Raw genomic sequence first — 26,734 nt, forward strand, 5'->3', positions numbered from 1 at the left:
AAAAAGTGGAATCTGTTATGAATAAATAGTACTGTTATGTGCTTAATGCAAAGTAGTTTACTAATTTTTGTAGATTCCTAAAAACTACTATCGATTATTTCAAAAAGTAACTAAATATTAATACTTTTAGGTATCATACGTGACTTATTAGTTAAAGTTAATTAATTTATGGTAGAATCTATTAAAAAGTAATGATTGGTCAAATTAAGAATTGCTATCTTAGATACTGATTTTTCCAGCCAAAAATTGCAAAAGTTACTAACTTTTATTTTATAAATTCGATATAACTGATCAATTATTAGCTTAAAATATCATTTATTCATCATTATAAATTAATTTACAATATACATAAATCGAATAAATGGCAAATAATAAAATGTAAATTTAGTATACTAGATACTAATTTTTTGCTCATAAAAATACCGAAAATTTTCAACTCTTATTTAATTAATATAAAATGTTATTTATTCATTACTATAATTTAATTTATTATATACATATATCGAATAACCGGCAAATAATAAAATGAAAAATTCGTATACTAGATCTTTATATATTAATATGTACGTTTACTAATTTTTCGGTTCCTCATTTTTTAAATTTTTCTATATTTATTTGAATAGTAATAACTGTAGATCGCAATTTATCGATTCTTTTCCATATTAATTTTAATATACGAAATTACAAATTTTGCTCTTCTATGTGTATAAAATTTTAATATAAATAATAGCCATTTTGTAATTTATATAATAATCCTGGTTTGATATTAGTATCGAATATACTAATTTTAAGTCGAAAATAAACTACAAACTATTAAAATTTCGAGCATCATTTTTTCCGTGTAATTAATCAACTCCAAAATCTAGTTGACTCTAAAACTTGATGAAACGCGTCGGGTGCTGCAAGAGCCATCTCAATCGTATAATTCGTTTGAGAGATATCGCAGGAGATAAATATGGTAAAAAACAGTTTTTTGCGAATATCTTTGAAACAACTCAACGAAACAATTTTAAAAACTGATCAGCTTTAAAACCCAAAGAAATGCTTCGATTTCCGCCTCAACCATCAAAACCAGTTTATTTATTCGTGAGATATCGTTGGAGAAAGAAATGCTAAAAAATGTTTTTTTTTTTAAACAATGGGACACAAATATATTTTTCGAAAAGCTCGAAAATGTATTCACAATGATATTTTCGAACTCAAGGAGCTCCTTGCGCTCCTTGAACTCGGAAACAGCGGGAAGTTTTGGGAAATAGCATTAAAAAAATTATTCAATTTCATAAACCATAAATCTTTTTTAATATTAATTGATTAAATTATTTTCATAACTTATCCAAAAGTTCCCATAATAGAATTCAGTCAAAAACCGCAACGAAACCACGACGTCTATTGTATTCTATGCGGTTTTTGACTCATTTGAATGAATTTTATGGGAACTTTTGGGTATAGCGGACTACATGACGCTGACAACGGCGTTTTTCTTCATGCATTCGTTGCATAAACCAGTAAAATACCGATTCCACAAAAATTTATAAGATACTATTTCATATCTTACCGTAATTTTTTATACGTTTTCAACGCATCATAAGTATCTGAATTCGCGACTTTTGAAACCTTAAAAAATTTATCTTTAAAAATTTTAAATATATCGTAAAAATTTATGACTTCTTTGTTTGTATTTTATTAAATAATATACAAAAACAAAATTTCCAGTTCGAAAATAACAATACCATTGAACTTAAATAACTTCGGATTAAGATACTCATATGTGACACACCAAGTCTCATAGCAACATGCTGTATATCATCAGTACAACATTTTGAAGAGAATCTCGCAAAGAAATTGAAGCCGAATATTTTTCGCTATTCATGTGCAGATATCCGCTAAACTATAAACTATTTTTTCATTTTAACGTAAGCATTCGAGGTGTATACGTTTGGATTTTCCCACATTTTTTTATTTATTTTATCGATAAATTTTTTTTTTTTTATAACCATTTTTATTGAACTGTTATCGTTACATGACTACGTCATTATCTTTTTTGATAGATTGAGCGGTATATATAGAAGATCATTTATTATTTTAATTAGTTTTAAAAAAAGTTGTTCAGTAAAACAGATCAAGTTGTTAAATTAAAATGATGTCAAAAACTGTATTGATGATTTTTATTGTTGAATTGCTCTTCACAGTCGTATTAATGGAGAATTCAATGGCAGATTGCGGAGCATCTAATACACATGTATGTATGATGATTAAATTAATCAATAATAAATAATGTATAAAACATTATTACTATTAATTAAAAAAATTTCATGTTTTTATGGGAGAATTTGAAATGATTTAATTAATAATTTTACATACCTGACAGCGAATGATCAATATTTAATATCTCGAGAAGTAAGGTGTAATAAAAGTATGACGATTTTCATCAATTTTATGCATTATCTCTTATTATTAAAATCATAGCTCAATTATATAAAATGCATGTTAAAAATTAAACGATAGGCTTAAATTTTTTTTTAAAATTAGTTTCATGACCATTTCTTGTAATTTAACAGTGATTAATTCAAAATCTTTCAAAATACTCAAAAAAATAAATTTTATGACTTTTATTCTTATTAATCAACTTTTTGATAAAAAGTTATAACATAAATGTATGTGGCGCATTCCTAATATAGAAAATTATCGAAATTTAAAAAATCTAAACCATTATTTCACAACCGATTCACGCCGTCTTTGCAGCAATTTCTACACTATAAAAAACATTATTACACGGAAAAAAAATAAACTTTAAAAATTAGTGTTTGAAATTATAACCCGGAACTCGGGTGACAATATAGGGAATTTTAACATTCCAAGTAATAAATTTTATAAAACCTTTTTTCAATTTTCTAAAAGTATCAGTTACGATTTTTAAAGTTCAAATAGTAATTTGTCGTGTATAGCCAATAAATTTTCATACTTATCTTGTAATTACTCACGTTTTAATCGTAAATGAAAAATTACTATTTAGAATGATAGTAGATATCTTTTATAGTTAATTATTATTTAAAGGAAAAGAGAGAGAGAGAGAGAGAGATCCAGGGTAAGTACACAAATTAATTTGAAAATTAAAACATGTTGGTCATTGCTGTCATTGATTACCCATGCAGGAGCTGCTGGCGACGTACTTTCCTCTCTGAGTATACATGAATATCGACATAAATGTACGCAAAAATTTATATCTTTCATATAAATTATACATAAAAAGTATAGCTAATTAAAAAAAATTATAATATTTTAAAAAATAATTTTAAAAATATGATGTTCATAAGTAGCATAGCTGAACGCCTATTATTATTAGAGGTATATAAATTAGTAGATAATAACTTTTATTGTATATTGTTGTATGTACCCCATTCAAAAATTCAAGTGTAACAGTATTGTTGATGTAAATATAGATAACAGTATGATTTTAATAAAATAACTTCTATTAATAGTTACTATTATATTATTAGATATTTTGACGAACTGATTTTGAATTTAATGTTGACTGTAAGATGTTGGAGGTAAATTCAGAGAGAACTTCAAATTCAAATTCACTCTTTTCACGTGCTGAGTAATAAGATCTTTTGTTCTAGGGATGATTATTATTAATCTCTATAAAAATATTTTAAATCAAAACTATCATCCAATTTTTGTTATAAAAAATAAAACTCCAAGAATTAACTTTTTACATGCAAATAAAATCTGGTTTTGCCGGATTGTATATTTATTTTATGCATCTAAAATAGCATAATTTACTCACTAAAATATTTTCTATGTTAATTATGTAGTGTAGTAAAAATAGTGACTGCTGTTCTAATGAGTGTTCGCCGACAGGGATTACTAATATCAATGTTTGCACGAAAAAACCGAAAATATATCGTAGATCTGCGGTGACAGAACGAATTTGTTCACCAGCCCGTCAAGTTGTATGTATATTTTAATCTATTATATATAATAAAAATTGTCACTATTTATTGATAATATGAATATGCAAATTCATTAACTAATCATAAGCAGAAAAATAATCAAGCTTGATTGAATATTTGGTTATCAATAATATGAGTGATAATTAATACATTATGTGATTAATACAGTTGAATAAATTGTACAAAAAATATTGTAGTGTTTAGGTAACAGCGAGTGTTGTTCCAAATGGTGTTTTGTGACTAGATCAAATATGATGGGCATTTGTATGGGAAACTAAAGATGCCTTTTACATCATAAAGAGGAATTAAAAACAAATATTATTGTTTGATTGTATTCGATTAATAAATGAAATATGTAATAATATAATAAAGAACATTTTAACAACGATTCTTTTAAATTTATTTATGAATATTTTAACCCCCTTGAATGTGGTTTTTGCATGTCCCAAACGCAAAGTCTTTGGAGGTGCTTTTTGCTAATATAAGCTACAGCCGCCATTTCGCAAAATACTCACATGAAATCATTCTAATAACTTGAAAGATATGTTGATTTTTGTGTTTGTTATGGGTTCTTGTAAACTTGAAAACCTGATTTATATACCTTCGGCCTCGCTTCAGATAAGTAATTACACGTGCGCGGTGGAATGTCTTATTTTTTTTTGCGTAACATACTATATCTTGAATTTAGTTGCATAGGTAGAACAGTCATTCGTGAAAATAAAATAAGTCAATTTGGGTAACTGAGATGGCAAAAGTTGCTTGCAAAAGTTGACAATCATAAGTTAACGCTAAGTTTCCTTTCAATTTCCTCAGAAACTTGCATTCCAGTTGCGGCTCCATACTGGCGCCAACTTTCTGAGAAAATTGACGGTAACTTGTAGCCAAAAGTTGCAAAAGCTGAAGTTGTCGATAACTTGTCGTCAAGTTGGTCGGAAACTAATGAATGGCCAACTTTTTCACGATCAACTCGTGTTATCAGGGATTGTACGAAAAAAAACGGTCGATAATGTTCATTCTTACCATTTCAGAAGGTATGCAAATTTATACGTAAAATTGTCTACAATTTGAGCGTAAAAATATACTTAACAATTTTTCAAGTCAAATTAACGATAAATTGACATAAAATTTGCCTAAAAATTAAAAACAACTTTTTTCTAGTCAACTTTTGAAGTGAATTTGCATTCAAATTCGGGCAGTAAATTTACGTCAAATTCAATAATAAGTTGCATACAACTTGTCGTAAAAAATGGAAAAGTCCAAAGTTAACGGAAATTTGAGGAAAAATTCAACGAAACTTTTGTACAGTAAACTTTTGTTTAAGCAAATTGTGCTATTAGGGTTAGTTGACGTCTGCCGTAACTGCATGAAATTTCTCCTAGACAGTGGATACTCAACTTATCGAATGCTCTTCTATGCTAAAGAGTAAACTACACGCATGCGCAATTACGTTTACATGAGCGATGGATTCATTAATAAGAGACACAAAGTGTACGTAACTCGTCGTGGGGATCAAGATTGAGGGGAAGTTCAGACCTAATGGAGTCCGACATATTGGAATTCGACTGTATATTTTTTTCTTATATCGATTAGCTAGTATATCGATATATGCTACTCGACGTATATCGATTCAGAAATTTTTGGCAGCTCGAAAGTTAAAATGGCGGACTTTCTATAGATAAGAATGTTATTAGTCATTCATTTATGTACGTCTTCGGGGCTAAATGTCAGGTGATTTCGTGACAGAATCGTTTTAAAATATTCCATAATAATAATTATTAACATCACATACTTTTAAATTTTAATAAAACCGATAAAGTAAAAAAGATAAATAAAACTGACAAAATGGGATTATTCTCAAATACTTCGCCTTTTGATGTTGAAGTCGGTAAGAATTAAAAGTTTTTTTTATATATTTTTTTAATTTTATTACTTTATATATTTTAATTTATCTATTATTAGTAATTCTGTCATTTTCAATAGTTAATTAAAAAAACAAATAAATAATCATCGAAAAATAATTTGATAACTTTTTTTATCTTGACCTGATACGTAAAAAAAAATGTCACTTTAATAGCTGATAGTTATTAAGATTAATATAATTATGTATCAATGACGAATAACTCATATTTTGATATACTTCTGTATGCTATAATGATGATATATTTAATAAATAATAAAATAATATTTTTTTTTTAATTTTAAAGAAAAAGCAACAAATGAAAAGAATACGACAGAAGACTGGGGTCAAATAATGGAAATATGTGATGCTGTAGGAAATTCTCCGCAGAAAGCTAAAGAATGTTTGAAAGCTATCGTAAAAAGATTAAATGCTGTAGATCCTCATATTGTAATACAAGCTATTACTGTTAGTATTTAATTAAATTTTTTTATATTTGTCTCCACTTCTGATGATCAATGTGTAGAACTAAATAATTTTCTTTTTTTTCACAGCTTTTAGATGCATGTTCAAGTAATTGTGGTAAAACTTTTCATTTAGAAATAGCATCACGGGATTTCGAAAGTGAAATTAAAAAAATATTGTTACGTTCACAGCCAAAGATTGTTGAAAAAATGAAAATTTTATTAAAAAAGTGGGCAGAAGGTGATTTTAAAAATGATCCACAGCTTAATCTCATTCCGACTTTATACAATAAATTAAAAAATGAAGGTCATGATTTTTCTTTAATTTCTGAAATGGTAAATAATTAATTTTTGTTAAGAAACTTATATTTATATATATATTTAAGTATTAAAGGTTTTATATTCATTATTTCTTTGTCAGCCAAAACATTCAGGTGGAACAGCATCATCTGCCGCTTCTAAGGAAGATCAAGATCTTGCTAAAGGTAATAAATAAAAATTAAGTATTCTTATTGTTTTTACTGAGCTAATTATTTTATATTTTTTTTTAGCTATCGAACTGTCTTTGAAAGAAAACAAACAGCATTCAAGTAGTTCTCATGGTTCACCAGCGTCTAGCAAAATGACAAGTCTTTACCCAAGTGTTAATTTGTCATTATCAAATTCAAGCCCTCCTGAACGTCGGAAAGTACGCGCTTTGTATGACTTTGAAGCTGCTGAAGACAATGAACTTAGTTTCATTGCTGGAGATATTAGTAAGATTATATTTATATTTCAAAATATTTATTAATTAAATATATTTATTACGACAGATTTTTTTTTTCAATCAAAACATCTCCAAAGTTATTTTAATGGAAAATTAAGCGGTCGCACAGGGGAATCCCCTTTCCCATTTAAAATTCATGTAAAAATTTTTAATTTTAGTGATTTGCGAATAAAAGTTACAGAGGCTGAATCTTACGGCTATTCTCAGACTCCCCCCCCCCCCCATTTTTTGAATATATACAGTGACTTTCAACTGACATAAAAAAATTGAAACTTTAATTGAAAAAAGGTAACTTAGTCATATAGAATTAAAAAAAAATTACTTACAGTTGTTATCAATTAGAAATTCGACAAATTTTGTTCAACTCACAATTGGTTTGAATGTAAAGAATGTTTTTTTAAATCTATATCTCAGAGAAATTATGACTACGTTTTCCTTTTTTCAATTAATGCTATAACTTTTTTTTAATTAATTGATTAAATTTTAATCCGTTTATGACAATTGAAAGTCATTGAAAATTTTTAAAAAGTCGGGACACTGTCTATGAATGGTCTTAATTGTAATTTAAATTCAAAACTCAGGTTCAATGAATAAAAAACAAATCAGGTTTTTTTTCGTGCTTAAAAATTCGATTTTTTCTCTTTAAATTTCATGGCTGCCCAATTCCATAACACATTAAGTGAAAAATTTTTTTAAATCGATTTTTAGTATTTTTAGTTGCATTGGAGTATTGTGATCATGATTCAATTCATGATTCATATTTCAAAAATTTTATTTTTGTCAGTTACTGTGTTTTGAAATCGGACAACCGTTTGACTTCTACATTTTTTTTTTTTTTTTATCAATTTTGAGCTTATGACACAAGACCTTTTCTTGTAGGAAATTCAATTTCTTGAAAGATCTCAAAACCTAAAATTCAGAAAAAAAAAATTTTCAGTTATTCACAAATTGCGAAAATAAAAAATTTTTACATGTACTTTAAACGAGAAAGGGGACCCGCCTGTGCGTCAGTTAAATTTCTAAGACATTGAGTTGAAATTTCAGGAGAATTTTTATTTTTTTAAAGTAATTATTAAGAGGCATTTCGTCTAAAAAGAAAAAAAATTTTTCTGAAACAGTCTAATATTTATATTAAATTTTAGTCCACATACTTGATGATTCGGATGCTAATTGGTGGAAAGGTGCAAAAGGTAAAATGGAAGGTCTTTTTCCATCAAATTTCGTTACCGCTGATTTGTCAGTCGAGCCTGATCACATTACAAGTAATTATTAAAATTATTTTAAATTATTCTTAAAATTTTACAATGCAAATTATTTACATAAATTTATATTTTAGAATTAGAACAAGGAACAAAGAAAGCTGTGCAATTTGCCGAAGAAGTTGAAGTTAAAATGCTGAAACGCGAGCCTGAGATTATTGAAGTCGATATTGATGAAACTAAAATTGATAGGCTTTTACATCTTTTGCATGAAGCTGACCCCCAAAGTGATACGACTGATCCACCAGAGATGTTAGATCTTGAAGGTAATTCAAATTAGTTATTAGAAATAATATACTTAATTACATTATTCATTTATATATTTTTCAGAACAAGTAACTGCCATGGGTCCACTGATAGATACGGCTTTAGAAAAAGTAGACAGACAACATGCACAATTGACACAATTAAGTTCTGATTTAGTAGATGCTCTTAATCTTTATCATACATTAATGAGAGAGCCGACCATCACAACTCCGTACAGTACTCTGTCAAAAATGCCGCCTCATATGAATGTCTATCCTTATCCAAACCAACCCCCTCAAGTAAGTATCAATTAATATACAAAAACATAAATAAAATAACATGATGCAACGAAATTAATGAATTAATTATGATCGCTAGATGTATAATGGAATGATGCAACAGCCTCGAACAAGTTACAATCCTGTTGCCGGACTGCCTCCAGGGACTTATCATCAAAATATGCCAGGCATGCCTACTGAGTACATGAATCACAGTATGGCAGGAATGTCGTTACCACAGCAATATCATATGCCACCAGCTTCACACCAGCACCCACCACCGTCAGCTGGACATCATCCTCCCGGTCCTACAGGTCCGCCAGTCGGTGTTCCTCCACATTCAGTAGTAACTCAGAACCATCCTCCGGGACATCAACCAGCTGGTGGACGTCCGCTACAGTCTCAAGCTCCACAGTTAGTTCATCAACAAGCACCACCTACTCAAACACTTCCTGCTGGTCATCAAGGCCACCCACAAACTCATACTCAAGGACCAACTTCAGCACAGGCACCAGATCGAACAAGTCTACCGTATCAATCTCAGGGGTGAGAAAAATTGAAGATTTTACATTTTATATTTAAATTTAATTGATAAATTATTTTGTGATTTCGAAATTTTAAATTGGTAAAAAATGTTTTTTAAATATTCAGTTAAATAATAAATCAACAGTCATTATTTTCTATTGGTATTAAAAATTTTTTATTTATTGAATTGGGTGTGGCGCATTTTTATGGCGCAGTAATCAGGGTGGCCACAAATCGAAAATTATCAGGAAATTTAATGCAACCGGACATATGGAAATTTCATGATTTCGAAAAATATTTGGGAATTTAATTGCGACGATTAAAAATTAAAAAATTTTTTTATAATACACTAGTCACAAAAATTAAGAGATGTTAAAAAATTGTAAGTTTTAAAGTGATTTTCAAGGGGCTGTAATTCGAAAGAAACTGGTAGTATATAAAAAACGAAAAAGAAAAATTGTAGCTTCAAGTGTTTAGTTTTCTGATCTGGTCTTAAAATTTTTTATTATACACGGTCCCGGAGTAATCCTAAGAAACCCGAAAAAAAAATTTTCCAAATTTTTACTCGTCTTAAAAATTGTCTACGGACTTCAATAAATTTTTTTCGGTAATTATTATTAATTTTTTATTACTCTGGAACTGTGGATAATAAGAAAATTTCAAGACCAGATCAGACTAGACACGAAGCTACAATTTGTCTCTTTTGTTTTTATTGTACGGCCATTTTCCTTCGAGTTACAACCTGTGAAAAATCACTTAAAAATTTGAAATTTTTATAATATCCCTTAATTTTTGTGATTAGTGTATTTTGAATTTATTTAAATCACAAAATTTCTTATTAAATATTTTAACCTACATATTTTTAACATCGAATAATCAAAAGTAGGCCATATTAATTTATTTATCTGACTTTTTTTTTTGGTTACTCCATGATTTAATCATAAAATTTAATTATTGACAATGAAAATATAATGAAAACTTTAAATATCTTAATGATATGAATGAAATTTCTGAATCGGAAAAATGTGAAAAACTTTACTGGAAGACCGGAAAATATCAGGGAATTTTAAAATCATTTTTTTGTGGCCACCCTGATTATGGAATAATTTTGTCAATTATTTTCACAGAAAATTTATTCACAAGAATATTTATCATATAGCGTGTTCGGCTGCTTGTTTTGGGCTGCTTGGAACAAACCTGAAAAATTTCGAAAGTAAACCAAATTCTCCCGTACACTATATATTAATGTAATTTAAAGAGTTACCGCTTAAATACTAAGTCGATTGACATATTTATCAGTATCATAATTTGTTATGTAAAATACAGAACATTTTTTAGTAGATTATTTTAGAAAAAAAATGAATTATGGATAATGACGAGCTGTCGTTGTGACAAATGATGATATTTTCAACCATTAACATGCAAAGATAAGAAAAAGTAAATTGATACATCAATAAAGTTTTTAAGTAAAACAATTTTTTATTTTTAAATTGACAATTGGATTCTCTCGGTATTAATTGGCTCTGTTCCGAGCAGTCTAGAACAAGCAGCTGAATACGTCAATAATAAAAATGCCTTTAGTTATCTCAACAGACCGCTAAACTCAAATTATAAGAACTTTATGTTGACATTTAATTTATTAATGAGGTTAATTAGATATAATAAATAAAATTACAAGTAATCAAACTGGCACTCCAAGAAAAACGAGTTTATGGAATTTTTTTTCATATTAAAATATTTTATTAATGTAATCATACATAAAATATTTATTTAATATTATTTTCAAATATTTATTCTTATATTTGTACGATATAATAAATATAAAATATCGTATCAATTATTTTCTAAAATTAAATTTTAATTAAAAATCTCAATGTAAAAATGTTATACAGAAAAAAAGGATTTCTTGGCTCTAACAATTTTCACCAAGAAAATTTTTACTTGCCCTAAGAAATTTTTTGCATCTGAGATTTTTCTTATTTTACTGGCTTAGGTATAATTGGATTAGCGAGACTTTGTTTTGGATATTTTCAGTTTTTATCCCCAGCATCAAAATTTTAATTCCTAACACATTGCGCCTTGGTAGTAGGGGTAAAAAACTGAAGCGCAAAGTCTCGCTAATCCAACTATATATACGATTTTTCTGTGTACAGAGGCGAATTTGCATTCTTTTCTCGTTTATGAAGATATTTTTTCATGAGATGTTTTTACTGAGATTTTTTTGTCCGAGACGTCATTTCTGAGATAATTTTCTCACGTCCAAAGAAAATTTTCGTTTTCAATTCATAATTCAAAAAATTTCTTAGGGCAAGTGAGTTTTTTTGCATCAAGAAATCCTTTTTTTCCTGTGCGGGATTAATTGCTTCATTAGTAGATTTCATAGAAATCTAACTATTGTATTTGTCCTCATAATGGAATTTTCGAAAAATTTTGCTACCTCTCAACTCAGCTTGACAAGCTGAGTTAGAAAATACATTTGGTTCAAAAGTTTATATATATATAACGTGCCGTTCTCCAACGATAGCGTCCACAATTCTGTACCGATCTCAATGAAACTTCGTATACGTATTTTGTAGGTGATTACCTTGATCGAGTTCAAAAAATGAGCTCGATCGGTCAATTAGTTTAGAAGTTATCGTATTCCAAAATTTTCAAAATTTCAAAAATTCATATTTTTACTTATTCTTTTTTAGATATTTTTTGAATGCTATAATTTATCGACTTTCTATAAAATTCATCTGAAAGCTCTTCAAATAAGCTTTCATTTTCATGCCTATTTATGTGCCTAGACCAATGAAATTTCTTATCTTACCACTCATTAAATGAAATTTTGCTATTGAATTTGTTCTTCTACTTTCAATATAATCTATAAAAATTTAACTACTGTATTCTTTGGTAAATTTATGAAACTAATTGAATTTATATTATTACTGTGTAACACTTATAAAATCCTAATTTTTCAATTTAACTGCCTATATTCAATTTGGTTTTATTTACAGTGTATATTACCCATTTCAAGTATGACACTTAGATCTATCATAATTGAAATTTCAACGTAAATTATTTTATTTAGTTTCGTATTAACTATTAATTCTATAGTAAAGAACATACAATACTTTTTCGTAGATAATGTTTTTCTCTTTAACTTCAATTTTCGCGATTCAACTTATCATTCCGATAATCTTTCAATTTTTTAATTTCAATTCTTCAATTTTATTGCATTTAACTTAAAATTTTTTTTTGTTAGAGAATATTCGAAAATGGTAAAAAAAATTTTATTTTGTTATTAATGTTTATTTGAAAGGATGAAATAATCAAATAATGAGAAATCTACTTCCATTTCGGCTGCCAAATGGCCTTTTTTTTACATATAATAATTATAAACATTATTAAAGAATTTAGTGCGCAATAAAATTTGTCTCGCACAAATTTTTTATTGTGTTGAAATTGATGAATAAAATTAGCTTGTCTAGAGAAACATTTTTAAAGATTCGTTATTATCACGAAATTTTTTAGGCGCCATTCATTAAGTTTATTACACGATTTCTAAGATTTTTAGACCTCTCTCCCTCTATGGTAACATTTTCATTGCCCCCCCCCCCCCAACGATATCACACCGTGACACTTTTACATTGAATATTCTTTCCTTAACATTTTCTTGGATATTCATTTCATTTTTTTATTTACAAGTTTTAATGTGTGATCTTAATTTTATTGAACTGTCGATTATTTGAGATTTTATTGTTTTACTTAACTCGAATCGATATATTTAATATCACGCATTACTTACTAAAGTTATATTAGTATCACAAAAGAGACATTTAATGATCGATCTATGGATTGAAAAATATATTTTATAGAGATTTAATTGTGTGACATAAAAATATTTTGAATCCCCCGAAAATTCATGCCAAATTATGTAACAAATCTGAGATGACCCTCCTATCCCAGACGTGTGACGTACTTTATAGACGGCTCCGTAGAGACGCACTACAACCTAATAAATAGATTGTTTTAGTAGATTTCTTACAGAAATCTAGCTACTGCATTTGTCCTCATGGTGGAATTTTCAATGAATTTTGTCATAACTTAACATCATTCGTGTAGTAGGATCCAAAAATACTGCGTTAGTTAAAAAACGTATATGTATATGGGATATAACGCGACTTGTGGACACGATAGCGCTTTCCATCTTAATGGATTTGAATAAAACTTAACATACTTTTTTTGAGTTGAAATTTAGGTCAAGTTCGAAGATGAGCCGAATCGGTCGGTTAGTGTAAAAGTTTTGGATGTTTGAAGTTCAAAAAAAAAAATCGTTTGTTGTCAATTTCTCTCCGAATGACTTTTAAATAAAAAGCGATAGGTCATTATTGTTAAATGTATCTGGAAACTTATGAAATTAGCTTTAATTTTCGTCATTTAACGGCTTTAACTCTCGATATCTTATGAATAAGTTGCAGGTTAATTCCGTTGATTACCCGTGATAAGCCTCCTCTTCATGAGCCTTTTCCCCTCAATCAGGAGTTAGTAAGTCCAAACACCTTCCCCCACTTAACCACTCTAAGGAGTTTCGTACCAGAGAACCCGTCATAAGCGTTCGTTAAAATTGTCTAAATTATAAACTAACAATAGGAAAAAATAGACAAATTAATGATGAAAATTTACTATCTATGTTTCGCAGAGAATAATTTAATCATTATTAAGTAAAATATAATTTATTGTTCATAATTATAATCATGAATTACATTTAAAGCTCCTGTTGCAATTTAAAAGCCGCGTATGTAACAAAACATAAATATGACGTTTAAAATCATATAAAATAAACAGGCTTATAATGGATAGTCGAGAACAAAATTAAACGCACGGTAGTGGGAAGACTGGGATTCCCAGAAAAATTACCCCTACGTCTCCTAGACCAGGCTTATGACGAGTAGTCAACTGTATTATTGATTTATTCATAAATTACTTAGAAACAAAAATTTATGCGGATTATCATAGAAAGTATTTTAAAGCTCATATGATTACCTTTAATTTTTGTTTCTTCACTTGCCGTTTTGACAATTTCTTTACATAGATTTTTGACCTTCAAGTTCATAGAAAATATCTATGAAATTTAACTTTTTAACTAATTTTTATTTGATATTTTGAAAATAAATAAATAAGTAGAGGATGGAGGGGTAAAACGGGGTACTTAAAGAAATACTAAATTTTCGAGGACTCAAATACACTATATCTTTTTTTTTTAATGATATTCAAAGTAAATAGAAAAATTTTCAGTTACCGTTAAAAAAAAATTTTTTTCATTTTTGCGGGCAAAATGGGGTACTCCCTAAAAAAGATAAAAAAAAATTCTGGATTTTAAATAAATTTGATTAGGTCAAACTTTTTTTGCAAGTAATTTACATGAAGAAAATATATATTTTGCATGATTATTGGATTCAAGAGAAGAAAAACAAATTTTTAATAGTTTTTATCATAAAACAAAAGTCATTAATAATTTTTAACTGACAATTGATTTTTGAAAAAGTTTAACAAAAAAATTCAAAATAACGCTCAATTATATTTACAAAAGTGATTTTGGAGTGTTTAAAAACCATTTAAAATATAAAATTTTGGGGGTACCCCGTTTTGCCTACACCACTCCTCCCCTTCTCCTAATAAGAAATCTATTACCATTTCGGCTGTCGAATGACCTTTTTTATATTCAAATTAATTATTAATATTTTACAAATATATTTCTAGTCTGTTGGTATTATTTATTCAAATTTTTTTGTTTATTGCAATTAGATATGTACCACAAGTTACGCAAATACCGGTACAATATATTCCGCCAGAGTTACAAGGAGGTCATCCACCGAACCAACAGCCACAATATGCTCCACCAAGTGGACAACGTATGATGTAAATTAATTAATACTACATCTGATTTATATAATTATAAAAAATATATTTATAATTATTGACAACTCACATTTATATATATATATAAATAAATTTATATATAAACATATTAAAAAAAATTTATGACATTTAATTTTGAAAGAAAAAAATATATATTAATTTTTTTCAGCATTAATTTATCTTTATAATTTAAATAAACAATTGCATTCCCTATGAACAAAAATTTTATGAAAAATAAAAAACAAAAGTTGTAGATTCTTATAACAAAAATAATCTTGATATTATATAACTATTATTTTTTAAAAATAAGTTGTCGGCAAATGATATATTTTAATTTTATATTATTGATTATACTTATAAATTAAAGTAAATAAAAAAATTGTTGAAATTATATTAATTACTCGTATTATAAGAAAATAATAATTGAAAACATTACATTTATATTCATTTGGTAGCTTATGAGTTTAATGATTAGATAGAATTTCATAAATTTTAATATCTAAACAAGCCATATATTATTTTTATTTAAATACAAAAAAACGTATGAATAAAAAATAATTTCTGTATTGTAAATAATGTTTATGATTTCGGTTTATTAAGTTGGTTAAAAAAGCAAAATAAAAAAATGTAGACTGAAATAACTTAAAATTTACATGGAGTCTCTGGTTTGTTTTTTTTTTCACAATAAATAATTTGGAGAAGAAAGGCTCCTAAGTTATAAATAAATGTTTGTTTTGAACACAAGTTTAAGAATTATGGAAAATTTTTAGATCTTTATCTACTTTTTTGTTTTTTATCACAAAAATTAATACGCAGTAAGAAAAAATTTATGCATAATATCGATTAACAATAAAGAATAAAATAATTTTTAATTTGTTCTTATTTATTTAAATACATTACATAATCATTATTTCTCGTTTTCGATAGCGGTGATGGTACTGTGGAATAGTGACGGAAGTGACCTTCGATTTCCAAAAGCTATACAAACTTTACGACGCCTTAACGTTTGATCAATAATAAAAATATAATAAATACTCATTATAATATTATAATCACTTATTCACACTAAATTTCTCTAAAATAAATGATTCTATATACATTTTTTTTTTTTACATTACAAATAAACGATGTTTACTTACTTTATTTAATAGTTGATTAATTATTATTTATCTATATTTACAAAATGATAGATGTTTTTTTTAACGTCTATCACGCAAAAACTTCTAAATACACGGAAAAGACAGAATATTGAAAATTAATAAATAATAGTAAAAAGTGGAATCTGTTATCAATAATTAGTACTATTATGTGCTCAATGCAAAGTGGTTTGCTAATTTTTGTAGATTCCTAAAAACTACGATCAATTATTTCAAAAAGTAAGTAAATTTTATTACTTTTAGGTATAATACGTGACTTATTAGCTAAAGTTAATTAATTTATGGTAGAATCTATTAAAAAGTAATGATTGGTCAAATTAAGAATTGCTATCTTAGATACTGATTTTTCCAGCCAAAAAATGCAAAAGTTACTAACTTTTATTTTATAAATTCGATATTACTGATCAATTATTAGGTTAAAATATCATTTATTCATCATTATAAATTAATTTACAATATACATAAATCGAATAAATGGCAAATAATAAAATGTAAATTTAGTATACTAGATACTGATTTTTTGCTCATAAAAATACCGAAAATTTTCAACTCTTATTTAATTAATATAAAATGTTATTTATTCATTACTATAATTTAATTTATTATATACATATATCGAATAACCGGCAAATAATAAAATGAAAAATTCGTATACTAGATCTTTATATATTAATATGTACGTTTACTAATTTTTCGGTTCCTCATTTTTAAAATTTTTCTATATTTATTTGAATATTAATAACTGTAGATCGCAATTAATCGATTCTTTTCCATATTAATTTTAATATACGAAATGACAAATTTTGCTCTTCTATGTGTATAAAATTTTAATATAAATAATAGCCATTTTTTAATTTCTATAATAATCCTGGTTTGATATTAGTATCGAATATACTAATTTTAAGTCGAAAATAAACTACAAACTATTAAAATTTCGAGCATCATTTTTTTCCTTGTATTTTGACACTAAATTTTCATTTTAAGCTTCTGCCTATTTCAAAGAAGGTTTTCAGATTTCTAATATTATTATTTTAATGATAAACACCATATTTTTTTAAAATTTCATTTCAATAAATTTCATCGATCATCGATCGTTCCTTTTTTTCAAATAAAAAAAAAGAACATTATATATGGTGCATTCCGCTTCTAAATCGACTACTTTAGAACCCGACCTTCTTCGTTTTGACTGAAAACTTTTTTTCTTTTTTTACTCGATCAAAAACATTTCTCAGAATTTCTCAAATTTTTTTACCCAACCAATTTTTCAAAAATTGACTTATCAAGATGTTTTTTTAAAATTGTCGTTTTCAAATTTAATTTTTAAAGAAAATTAGAGAAAAATAACTCAATGATTTTTAAAAAATTTTCCCATTAATATAAAGTACATATCTTATATTACTATTAATTTTTTATTACCCTATGAAGCGCGCGGGATCTGCTGGTATTATATAAATTTATTTATTTCAAATCATTAGAACACATACGTCACTTTTTTTCAAATTCTAGACATAAAAAATTGACCAGACTTTATAGAAAAAAAAAAATTATTCTAATTTAAGTTCATACGTGAATATCGAAATTATCTACAGGGAAAAAAAGTTGAATTTAAAAAATAAAAAAATAATTCAAAAATGTCGAAATATTGATTTAAATATTTTAGACTTTTTTTTTATTATAAACATCCTAAAAAATCATCTCGGATGATCGGGATTTCATCATCTCTAAGCGAGATCTTTTAAAAAGCTACTTAATTGAATATATAAACATATTTTTTTATTATTCATTTTTTTTCTCATTCGTATATTCTAATCAACGTATTTGAGTATGAAAATAAATTTTAAAAAAAGGACTACTAATTTCATTATATAACTGATGAATTTATATAAAAGGATAATTTTAATATATAATCGCCTATATTTATAAATATGCGTATAATGATATAATTATTTAATAGTGATGAAACTTTGAATTTTATATTAAATTTGCTATAATTGCCCAAAAAGATGATTATATAAATTTTTGAAAATAAATAAAGATTTTAATAACAGTAATGATAGAAAATAATGATTTTGTTGCGGCCGAATGTTCTAGGCATAAACAAGTGATAAGATATAAAAATTGTTTCACGTCGTCGACCTTGTCTCTTTCTGCGACGACTTTTGCCTTCATTCTCCTACCATCTAGGGTTATAACACTTACATCTTCAACAAAGTCAAGAAATCGAAAGTATAATCTTCATGTCACGTGCGATATGACATTTTTTTTTATTATTTCTATTTAATCTCTTTTGAATCTTAATTGCTTTTATTATTCTCACAATATTTTAACAATTATTAATATTTTGTAATTATACCTAATGAAAAAAAATAAATATTTTTAATAACTTTTCATTGTTTGCATAAATAATATATTTAAATAGTAATTAATTAACAATACTAAGAAAGTGTGAAGGCTTTCTATACTTCGACCTTAATATGCATAATTATATACGACGTTACTAAGTACATTATTCTTCAGGAGACGATCCTCAAGGTTGCTCTAAATTCCTTTGGGATGACATCTTATACTTAACTTTTTTCAAATAATTATTATAAACAATCAAAATTAAATTTTAAATTTATATTTCATTTATTTATACATTCAGAGTAAAAGATAATTACGCGGGATTAAATTTTTTTCAAATTTTAATTGTAAAATTTTAATTATTTAAAAAAAAAGTTATATTTGTATGGTTGTTTATGTTTTCGGTAAATGTATTATATTGTTTTTGAATCGTCGAAACCCTGAATTGCCTTCAGGGCGAACTGGAAAAACGTGGGGATCCCAATGGAGCGTTATGGTGGGGTGAACCTTTTCTATATAACCAGCCGATTGCTTCAACATCTTCTCATATCCTGTTGGGTGACTTAAGATTTGTGTAATTTTATTTTTTTAAAAGTTCACATTGTAATTACGCAAGGTAAGTCTCATCAATTGTGTGACTTTTAAATTTGTTTTTATTTATTTTTAAAATCAAATACAACGAGTTATTTGTTTCAAAAAATATTACATTTAATTTTTTTTTTTTTTTTTTTTTTTTTTTTTTTAAGTGAATTGTAAATAATTTTAGTTTTGTATTAAAAAATTTTCAGATGATTGTGCCGTTGGTGTTAGTAGTTGTCCTGGCAGTTATTTCAAATACAGAAGCCGCTATTAGTGAAGCCCGCCCTCACAGTAATCGTCCCGGTAGATTTTTATCGCTTCCAATTGCACAGAAATGTGCAAATCGTAAGTTAATTATTTTTTAAAATTATTATTTAAACTGCATTTGTTAAAAAAAATTATTTAATTAATTATTGAAATAAATAATTAAATAAATAATATAATTACACGCAATTATCAATGAAAATATTTCTAGCGGCAATAAATATCTATACATGTTTCACATTTCGTATTGATGTCATCAGGTTTAAAAAGTTAAAAAAAAAAAAAGTAGTGCCTGAAGGCACGTATACGTAATTTCATGTACGTTCATGTCAATACATTGACAATGAAAGTGTTACATTGCCTAATGAAGAGAACAAATATTAATAAATAATTTTCTTATTAATTTTAAAATAATAAACAATCAAAATTATTATTTTATTTTATATGTCTGCATAAAACTTTTGTTATAAAATTAATCATTCAATATGAGACGTAATATATTTAAAAAATAAAATATAACCATTACCATAACACGAAACTAATTTAAGTGAAGAACGTAGTATAAAAAGTGTTACGGCATACACTTGTAATCCTTTCGAGAGAGTGTAAAACCAGAGAGAGATAACACTAGAGAAAAGAATTTTAAAAATATATTTTAACTCGTTATTTTATATTCCAAGTTGGTACAATACGTTACTGTATTTACAATTTATTGTACTCGAAAATAATAAAAAATATAAATAAATTCATTATTTAATTGTATGCTAGTATGTTATTTGACGTAATAATTCAACAGAGAAAGAATAAATATATAAATTATTTGAATATTTAAATAGGAGAAATTTGTAATGAACATTTAAAAAGAAAGTATTTTTAAAAATATTTAAAATTAGTAAATGTATTTATTTTTTATTGATAGTAATGAATAATTATCAATATTATTATTATATTCTAATGATACTTTCTCTACAATAAATATTTAAATCAAAGCATAATTTAATTTTGTGATAATTAAACAGTTTAATACAAACAGTTAATAGCTATGAATAAATATGAATTTATAAAACATTTCTCATTAATATGATAATATATAAATTAATAAAAGCATTTACTGTGTACTAATAACGAAAATTATTATTACACTAGTGAAAGCTACGGCAGTTGATTCGTTGATGCAATTAATTTTAAATTATTTTGTATCAATTATTATCACATTAGCTGAGTTACAAACATAATCATCTTACTGGTGTGAAGTAAACGTTTTAAAACGCTTTCTAAGGTATCGTCTGCCTTTTAAATTATTACTAATAATAATGCCTTCGTCTTGGTTTCTTTCTCAATTATATCATCATTTGGACTAGACGATAAAAAAAAAAGTTGACCTTTTAAATTTATGTCATAAACATAAGTATATAATTTTCTTATTTTAATTGATTTTTACTTCGAAAATATTTATGTTTTTTTTTAGTTAAAAATAGTTTTTAAAAACTGGCAGCAATAAAACACAAATTGACCTTTCAAAAATACCTGATTTGGATGATAGTTTTTTTTTATTATTTTGAAGTGAGGAAGTAAAAAAATAAATAGAAAAGTTTTCTTTGAATAGGGTAAAAGGTATAGGATTGATATAGACAGAAAGTTTATGAATTTAAAGATAAACGGATTTCCACGGTATTTAATTATGTGAGAGGTCTATGTAAGCGGTTAGGCCGTGGGAGTGTATCGCCTCGTGACTTCCAAGACTACATAAGGTGTCGCAACTCGTGCTTACCTGTGTCGTTTGTATACAGGTAAGATGTACCGTACAGAGAGCAACTGAGAGTCTGTAATCATTGGATCGCTTCTCTGATGACCTCCTTCTATAGTCAGAAATATATGTTTGAACACTTTAACATACACCTTCATTATTGACTGTTACTTTTTAAATTATTATTATTAAAAAAAAAATTTTCCTTCTTTTCTTTTACATAATTATATGCATGTGTATTTTTTTATACTTGAAATTATTCAACAATGATTATCATAATAAGAAACAGAAAGAGATTTTAATCATAAAATATCTTTTATATTTATTTATTTTTTTAATGAGGATCTGTAATTTTTTATCTCTTCTTTTGTGTAAAAAGTTAGACAATAACTTATTCGAATGTTTCCCAGTACATTGACTTTTATTTGTCTTTAATATAGACGTCATTAAAATTATTATTATTCTGTATGTTTAATAATATATTTCCTGATAAATTTTGTGAAGTAAAAGATCGCATGTATGAATATACTTTTAAATTTAATATTTATACAATAACATTCAATTGATAAAAAATATATATTAATATTTATGATAATGATAATATATAAGTATTGTGTGTATAGCACTTTCTCGTACGTTATGAATAATTAACTTGTAATTTTTTTTCAAGTCTATAAAGAAATAATTTTTTTATTGCGAATTAATTAAAAATTATGAGTTGATTAAAAAATTTTGTTTGTATAATATTTAGTACAAACATATAAATTTTATATTAATGATTGTACATTAAATTTAAGTCACGCGACGTTCTTAGCTTGCTGAACCGGTCACAAATTATTATAATACCGTCCGGCAGGGTAATTAATCAACTATAAACCTTTTCAAACAGCGAGGACATTAATTAAATAAACTATTCATATATAAAGATTAGGGTGTTTAGAAAAAAAAAAAATTTTTTTTACTTTATGGTATCCAAAAATTGAAAGTATATCTCAAAATGAAAATTTTGGTACCAATCCAGGCTCTTAATAATGATATTAAGGTTTGCCTTAATCCATTTTTCTATTTTCCATTTAAATAACACGGAAAAAGATTTTTTTTTTTTAATTTTCTAGCTTACAAACCAATCGACGGATTTTTATGGACAAAATATATTTTTGTTGGAAATTGAAAGCTCTAAAAAAAAAGTCTTATCATTTTTTGATAAACCCTATTGATCAAAAGTTATTCAAGCTTCAAGTCAAATTTTTAGTAAATTTTGATATTTTTTTACTTTTCCAGCAAAACTATCAGTCTTATCGAAAAATGTCATTGGAACTTTTTGTAGATAATTTTATTCCTTACAAATTATTACAAATAAAATTTTTCGAAATTCCACATTGTTCACAAGCTATTTTCATTTCAATGTCAAACTCTTAAAATCAATCAGAAATCTTATTTTTTAAGAGCTTGACATTGAAATGAAAATATCTTGTGAACAATGTGGAACTTTGAAAAACTTTATTCTTAATGATTAGTAAGGAATAAAATTATCTATAAAAAGTTCCAATGATGTTTTTCAATAAGACTGATAGTTTCGCCGAAAAAGTGAAAAAATGTCAAAATTTATTATAAATTTGACTTGAAGCTTAAATAACTTTTGAACAATGGGATTTCTCAAAAAATGATAAGATACTTTTTTTGTAGAGCGTTTAACTTCCTATAAATACATTTATTGTGCATAAAAATCCGTTAATTAGTTTGTGAGCTAGAAAATTCTAAAAAAAAAAGTTTTTTTCCCGTGTTACTTAAATGGAAAATAGAAAAATGGATTGAGGCAAACCTTAATATCATTATTAAGAGCCCGGATCGGTATCAAAATTTTTATTTTCAGTTATACTTTCAATTTTTGGATACCATAAAAAAAAAATTTATTTTTTTCGAAACACACTAATAAAGATACACAAATTTTTTTTATTTACTTTTATTAGACAGAAAAAAATAATTTTTTGGCGCGAAAAATTTTTACTCGTCTCAAAATTGTTACTTGCCCCAAGAAATTTTCTGGATTGTGAATTGAAAAGGAAAATTTTCTTATGTATATTTCTATAATAAAAATGATGATAAGAAAAATAAATACATGTTTGTTATTTATTATTTTCAGGACCAAAAGAATTTAATTTCCGAGGGCATAATTACTTTTTAAGTTCACATGTACCAATTCATGCGAATCAAAAAGTTGATTGGTTGGATGCTAGAAATATTTGCCGAGAGTATTGTATGGATTTAGTATCTCTCGAAACTCAAGAAGAAAACAATATGATCTACAGATTGATTCAACAAAGTAAGTTTATTTTTATATTTTATGTACTGTAAAAAATTTGCAGAGTAAACTCGGATTAAATTTGGAGTAAATGCGGAGCAGATGACTGTCTATTTATTTAATCTTCTTACAGTAATATTCACTCCAAAGGGGAGTTCATTTTAATATTAAAACTTTGAATCCAAGTGAATGCGAGCTTAAAAAAAAATCCGTAATTACTCCAAATTCATCCCGATTTTTGACAGTGTATATTTATTGTCATCTTATAGATATTATTCAAATTCCGTTTATAGAAGTTCAATTACAAAGACATTCATGAATTAAATTAACTCATTCTTTAATTGACGGTATATATGGATAAAAATAGTTTGACTTATTAAAATTTAATCTTGAACCACAACAAAGTATGAGAAAGTCATTTTTTTAATGCAATTAAAATGTAATAACTTATCTAATAATATTTTCATAAATTTGTTTTTTTTTTTTTTTTTTTTTTTTTTTTTTTTTTTTTTTTTTTTTTTTTTTATATAAACTTGAAAAGTCATTAAAAAAAAAAAATATATTTTTATAGAGATAAATAATAGGTAACACATCAAGGCAACCACTGATCTTTTATAAGTAGGTTGAGGATGAAAAACCGCATCACTTTACATAATTATCAAAGACAGATATGATCTTTTATGGCAATAAACCTAAGGTCTAATGAACCACAAGTTAAATTGTCAATTTAAATTTTAAAATAAAAATTAACATTCATGGTATTTTTTTTCTGATAATTATGAACACAAACATAACATTAAAAAAAAAAATTTTTTTGCAGATGATGTTCCGTATATTTGGACATCGGGTCGTCTCTGTGACTTTAAAGGTTGCGAAAACCGCCGTGACTTAGAGCCAAAATCAGTGTTTGGCTGGTTCTGGTCAGCGAATCGGGAAAAAATGGCACCAACCAACCAGACTCCCATTGGTTGGGGATACAACCCATGGTCCCAAACAGGACACAAAAAACAACGTCAACCTGACAATGCTGAATTCGATATCAACGGTACAACAGAATCTTGTCTTTCAGTTCTTAACAATGTTTATAACGATGGTATCGCTTGGCATGATGTCGCGTGTTATCACGAAAAACCATTCGTTTGTGAAGATTCTGAAGAGCTTCTAAATTACATCGCCAGTACTAATCGCGGAATTCGACTTTAAATTTAATATTATTTTTAAAATTTATCTGTTTTTATGTCTACTCAATAATTTTAAATAAAACAAAGTATTTTTAAATTTTAAATTAATAAACAAAACCGGTAAATTCAAGTCAAAATTTTACTTAAATTCGACTCTGTATCATATAAATATATACTGTATTTTATTAATTTTCTATCAATTATAAATTGATTTATATTTCAATTTACCGTAATTATTGACAACATATTTACTTATTTTTGTATATTAGTAAAAAATAAAGGAAAGAAGAATAGAAATAATTTAATTCGATGGTGTTATTTTTACATTTATAAATTTATCTAAATTTATTTATATTTTTTACATTATTCAAAAATTACGTTATAAATTAATCTCAAAGTCAGATACTTTCCTAAAACTTTAAAATGCAGACATCCATTGAAAATTTGGTTGTCGAAAATTACACTGAATTCTATAATTTATAGATTTTTAATTTTTTTAGAGGAATTTTATTAATTTCAAACTGAACGTTCGCCTGCCCGTAAATGTGTCTGAGCTCAAAAAGCTCAAAAATTTACAATGAGATTTTCGAGCTCTCTATTCTCGGAAACAACGAAGAGTTTTATATTTGGCCGACGGAGTTAACCGTTTTCAAAATTTTTTCATTTAAATATTTACTTAGTACGCATATTTTTTGCAAATAATTTTTTAATTAAAAATTTAGTAATAATTTATTTTAAAGGCCAGTCTACACACGCATATGCACTTGGACATCATATAATAATTTCCTGGGAGCTCAAAATGTCGACATCTGTTGAAAACTCAATTTACTGAAATCCGAAATTTTCCCAGCGGAAGTTATTAATTTCGAACTAATTTAGTAAGGGTGTGCGAATACTAGAAACTTCGAATTATTCAAGTAGAATCGAATCGAACAATTCGATTCGAGATTCGTCTCGAAGATTCGAACTATTCGAAAGATCGGTATAGTTCGAAATATTCAAATAGTTCGGAAGATTCAAATAGTTCGAACTATTCGAACTTTTTTAAATCTTGCGTTCATTGAGTTTATGATCGTATAGACTATTTTCGGGTACAAGTATAAAGAATATAATAGTTTTTTAAATTAATAAAGCCATAAATAGTGTTTAACTACTTCTAAAATATCGAAGCAGAAATGAAAAATTCGTTTAAAACTCGAGTAAAAACGATTAATTAGATTTGATTTAATAGATTTTAAAACAAGTCATTACTGTAAAATTAATTAAATTAAATTAAAAAAGATTCGTACAACTCTATACTTTAGTTAAACAACTTTGATAATTAGAGCGAATTTTATCATTTAGATTAATTGACAGATATCCTTAGTTCAATCAGTGATACTTAGGACTGATTCACAGTGAACATTCACTGATTTGCAATACTTTTCACTGATTCATTGTAAGAGAGTAAAAAAAAAACCTTTTCGGTTCATTGAAAAAACTCATTGACAATAACTTTTTAACAAATTTATTAATTTTACAATAATCAAAAAGATCCATCAAAATTTCTGATTAACTTTGAGACCGATCAAGGAATAATTTAAAATTTATTTAAATAATAAAGAAGATAATAATTTTTTTCTACATATTCGCTAAGTTTTTTAAATACCTAACTACTTTAAAAAATAAAATATTGAATCAATTTTAAATTTCCAATCATTCAATATTTTTACCGAAATTAAAATCAATAAATAAATGAATAAACTATAAATTAAAAATATTTCTTAAAACCTATTAATTAACAGCATAGAAAAAATAAATAATTCGTATTAAATAAATGATCATTTATAATTTATTCTAAAAAATTTATCAAAAAAAATTTTCTATTGA

General features: G+C 26.1%; 3 protein-coding genes across 3 annotated transcripts; all 3 read left to right on the top strand.

The window, feature by feature from the left end:
* Positions 1–2,085: 2,085 nt before the first annotated feature.
* LOC103573528 (uncharacterized) lies at positions 2,086–4,334 on the top strand. Its single transcript, XM_008552668.2, has 3 exons — positions 2,086–2,239; positions 3,816–3,953; positions 4,151–4,334. The coding sequence occupies exons 1-3, from the start codon at positions 2,138–2,140 to the stop codon at positions 4,229–4,231; spliced, it is 321 nt and encodes a 106-aa protein (XP_008550890.1). The 5' UTR covers positions 2,086–2,137; the 3' UTR covers positions 4,232–4,334.
* A 1,129-nt stretch (positions 4,335–5,463) lies between these two features.
* On the top strand, positions 5,464–15,467 carry LOC103573570 (signal transducing adapter molecule 1). The gene is made up of 10 exons (XM_014439709.2): positions 5,464–5,838; positions 6,158–6,318; positions 6,405–6,650; positions 6,736–6,799; positions 6,866–7,069; positions 8,223–8,342; positions 8,417–8,605; positions 8,670–8,884; positions 8,964–9,409; positions 15,179–15,467. Exons 1-10 carry the CDS (start codon positions 5,796–5,798, stop codon positions 15,294–15,296), a joined length of 1,806 nt encoding a protein of 601 aa, XP_014295195.1. The 5' UTR covers positions 5,464–5,795; the 3' UTR covers positions 15,297–15,467.
* Positions 15,468–19,316: 3,849 nt separating this feature from the next.
* Positions 19,317–25,170, top strand: LOC103573529 (uncharacterized). The gene is made up of 4 exons (XM_053736877.1): positions 19,317–19,408; positions 19,581–19,716; positions 23,526–23,705; positions 24,505–25,170. The coding sequence occupies exons 2-4, from the start codon at positions 19,581–19,583 to the stop codon at positions 24,885–24,887; spliced, it is 699 nt and encodes a 232-aa protein (XP_053592852.1). The 5' UTR covers positions 19,317–19,408; the 3' UTR covers positions 24,888–25,170.
* The last annotated feature ends 1,564 nt before the right edge of the window (positions 25,171–26,734 follow it).

Source organism: Microplitis demolitor, chromosome 2 (assembly GCF_026212275.2).
Source record: "Microplitis demolitor isolate Queensland-Clemson2020A chromosome 2, iyMicDemo2.1a, whole genome shotgun sequence".
Classification (NCBI taxonomy): domain Eukaryota; kingdom Metazoa; phylum Arthropoda; class Insecta; order Hymenoptera; family Braconidae; genus Microplitis; species Microplitis demolitor.

Coding starts and splice junctions, on each gene's coding strand:
- LOC103573528 (XM_008552668.2), top strand. CDS start 2,138: ATGATGTCAAAAACTGTATTGATGATTTTTATTGTTGAATTGCTCTTC. Junction 2,240..3,815: donor GCGGAGCATCTAATACACAT/GTATGTATGATG, acceptor TTAATTATGTAG/TGTAGTAAAAATAGTGACTG. Junction 3,954..4,150: donor GTTCACCAGCCCGTCAAGTT/GTATGTATATTT, acceptor AAAATATTGTAG/TGTTTAGGTAACAGCGAGTG.
- LOC103573570 (XM_014439709.2), top strand. CDS start 5,796: ATGGGATTATTCTCAAATACTTCGCCTTTTGATGTTGAAGTCG. Junction 5,839..6,157: donor GCCTTTTGATGTTGAAGTCG/GTAAGAATTAAA, acceptor TTAATTTTAAAG/AAAAAGCAACAAATGAAAAG. Junction 6,800..6,865: donor AGATCAAGATCTTGCTAAAG/GTAATAAATAAA, acceptor ATTTTTTTTTAG/CTATCGAACTGTCTTTGAAA.
- LOC103573529 (XM_053736877.1), top strand. CDS start 19,581: ATGATTGTGCCGTTGGTGTTAGTAGTTGTCCTGGCAGTTATTTCAAAT. Junction 19,717..23,525: donor TGCACAGAAATGTGCAAATC/GTAAGTTAATTA, acceptor TATTATTTTCAG/GACCAAAAGAATTTAATTTC. Junction 23,706..24,504: donor CTACAGATTGATTCAACAAA/GTAAGTTTATTT, acceptor ATTTTTTTGCAG/ATGATGTTCCGTATATTTGG.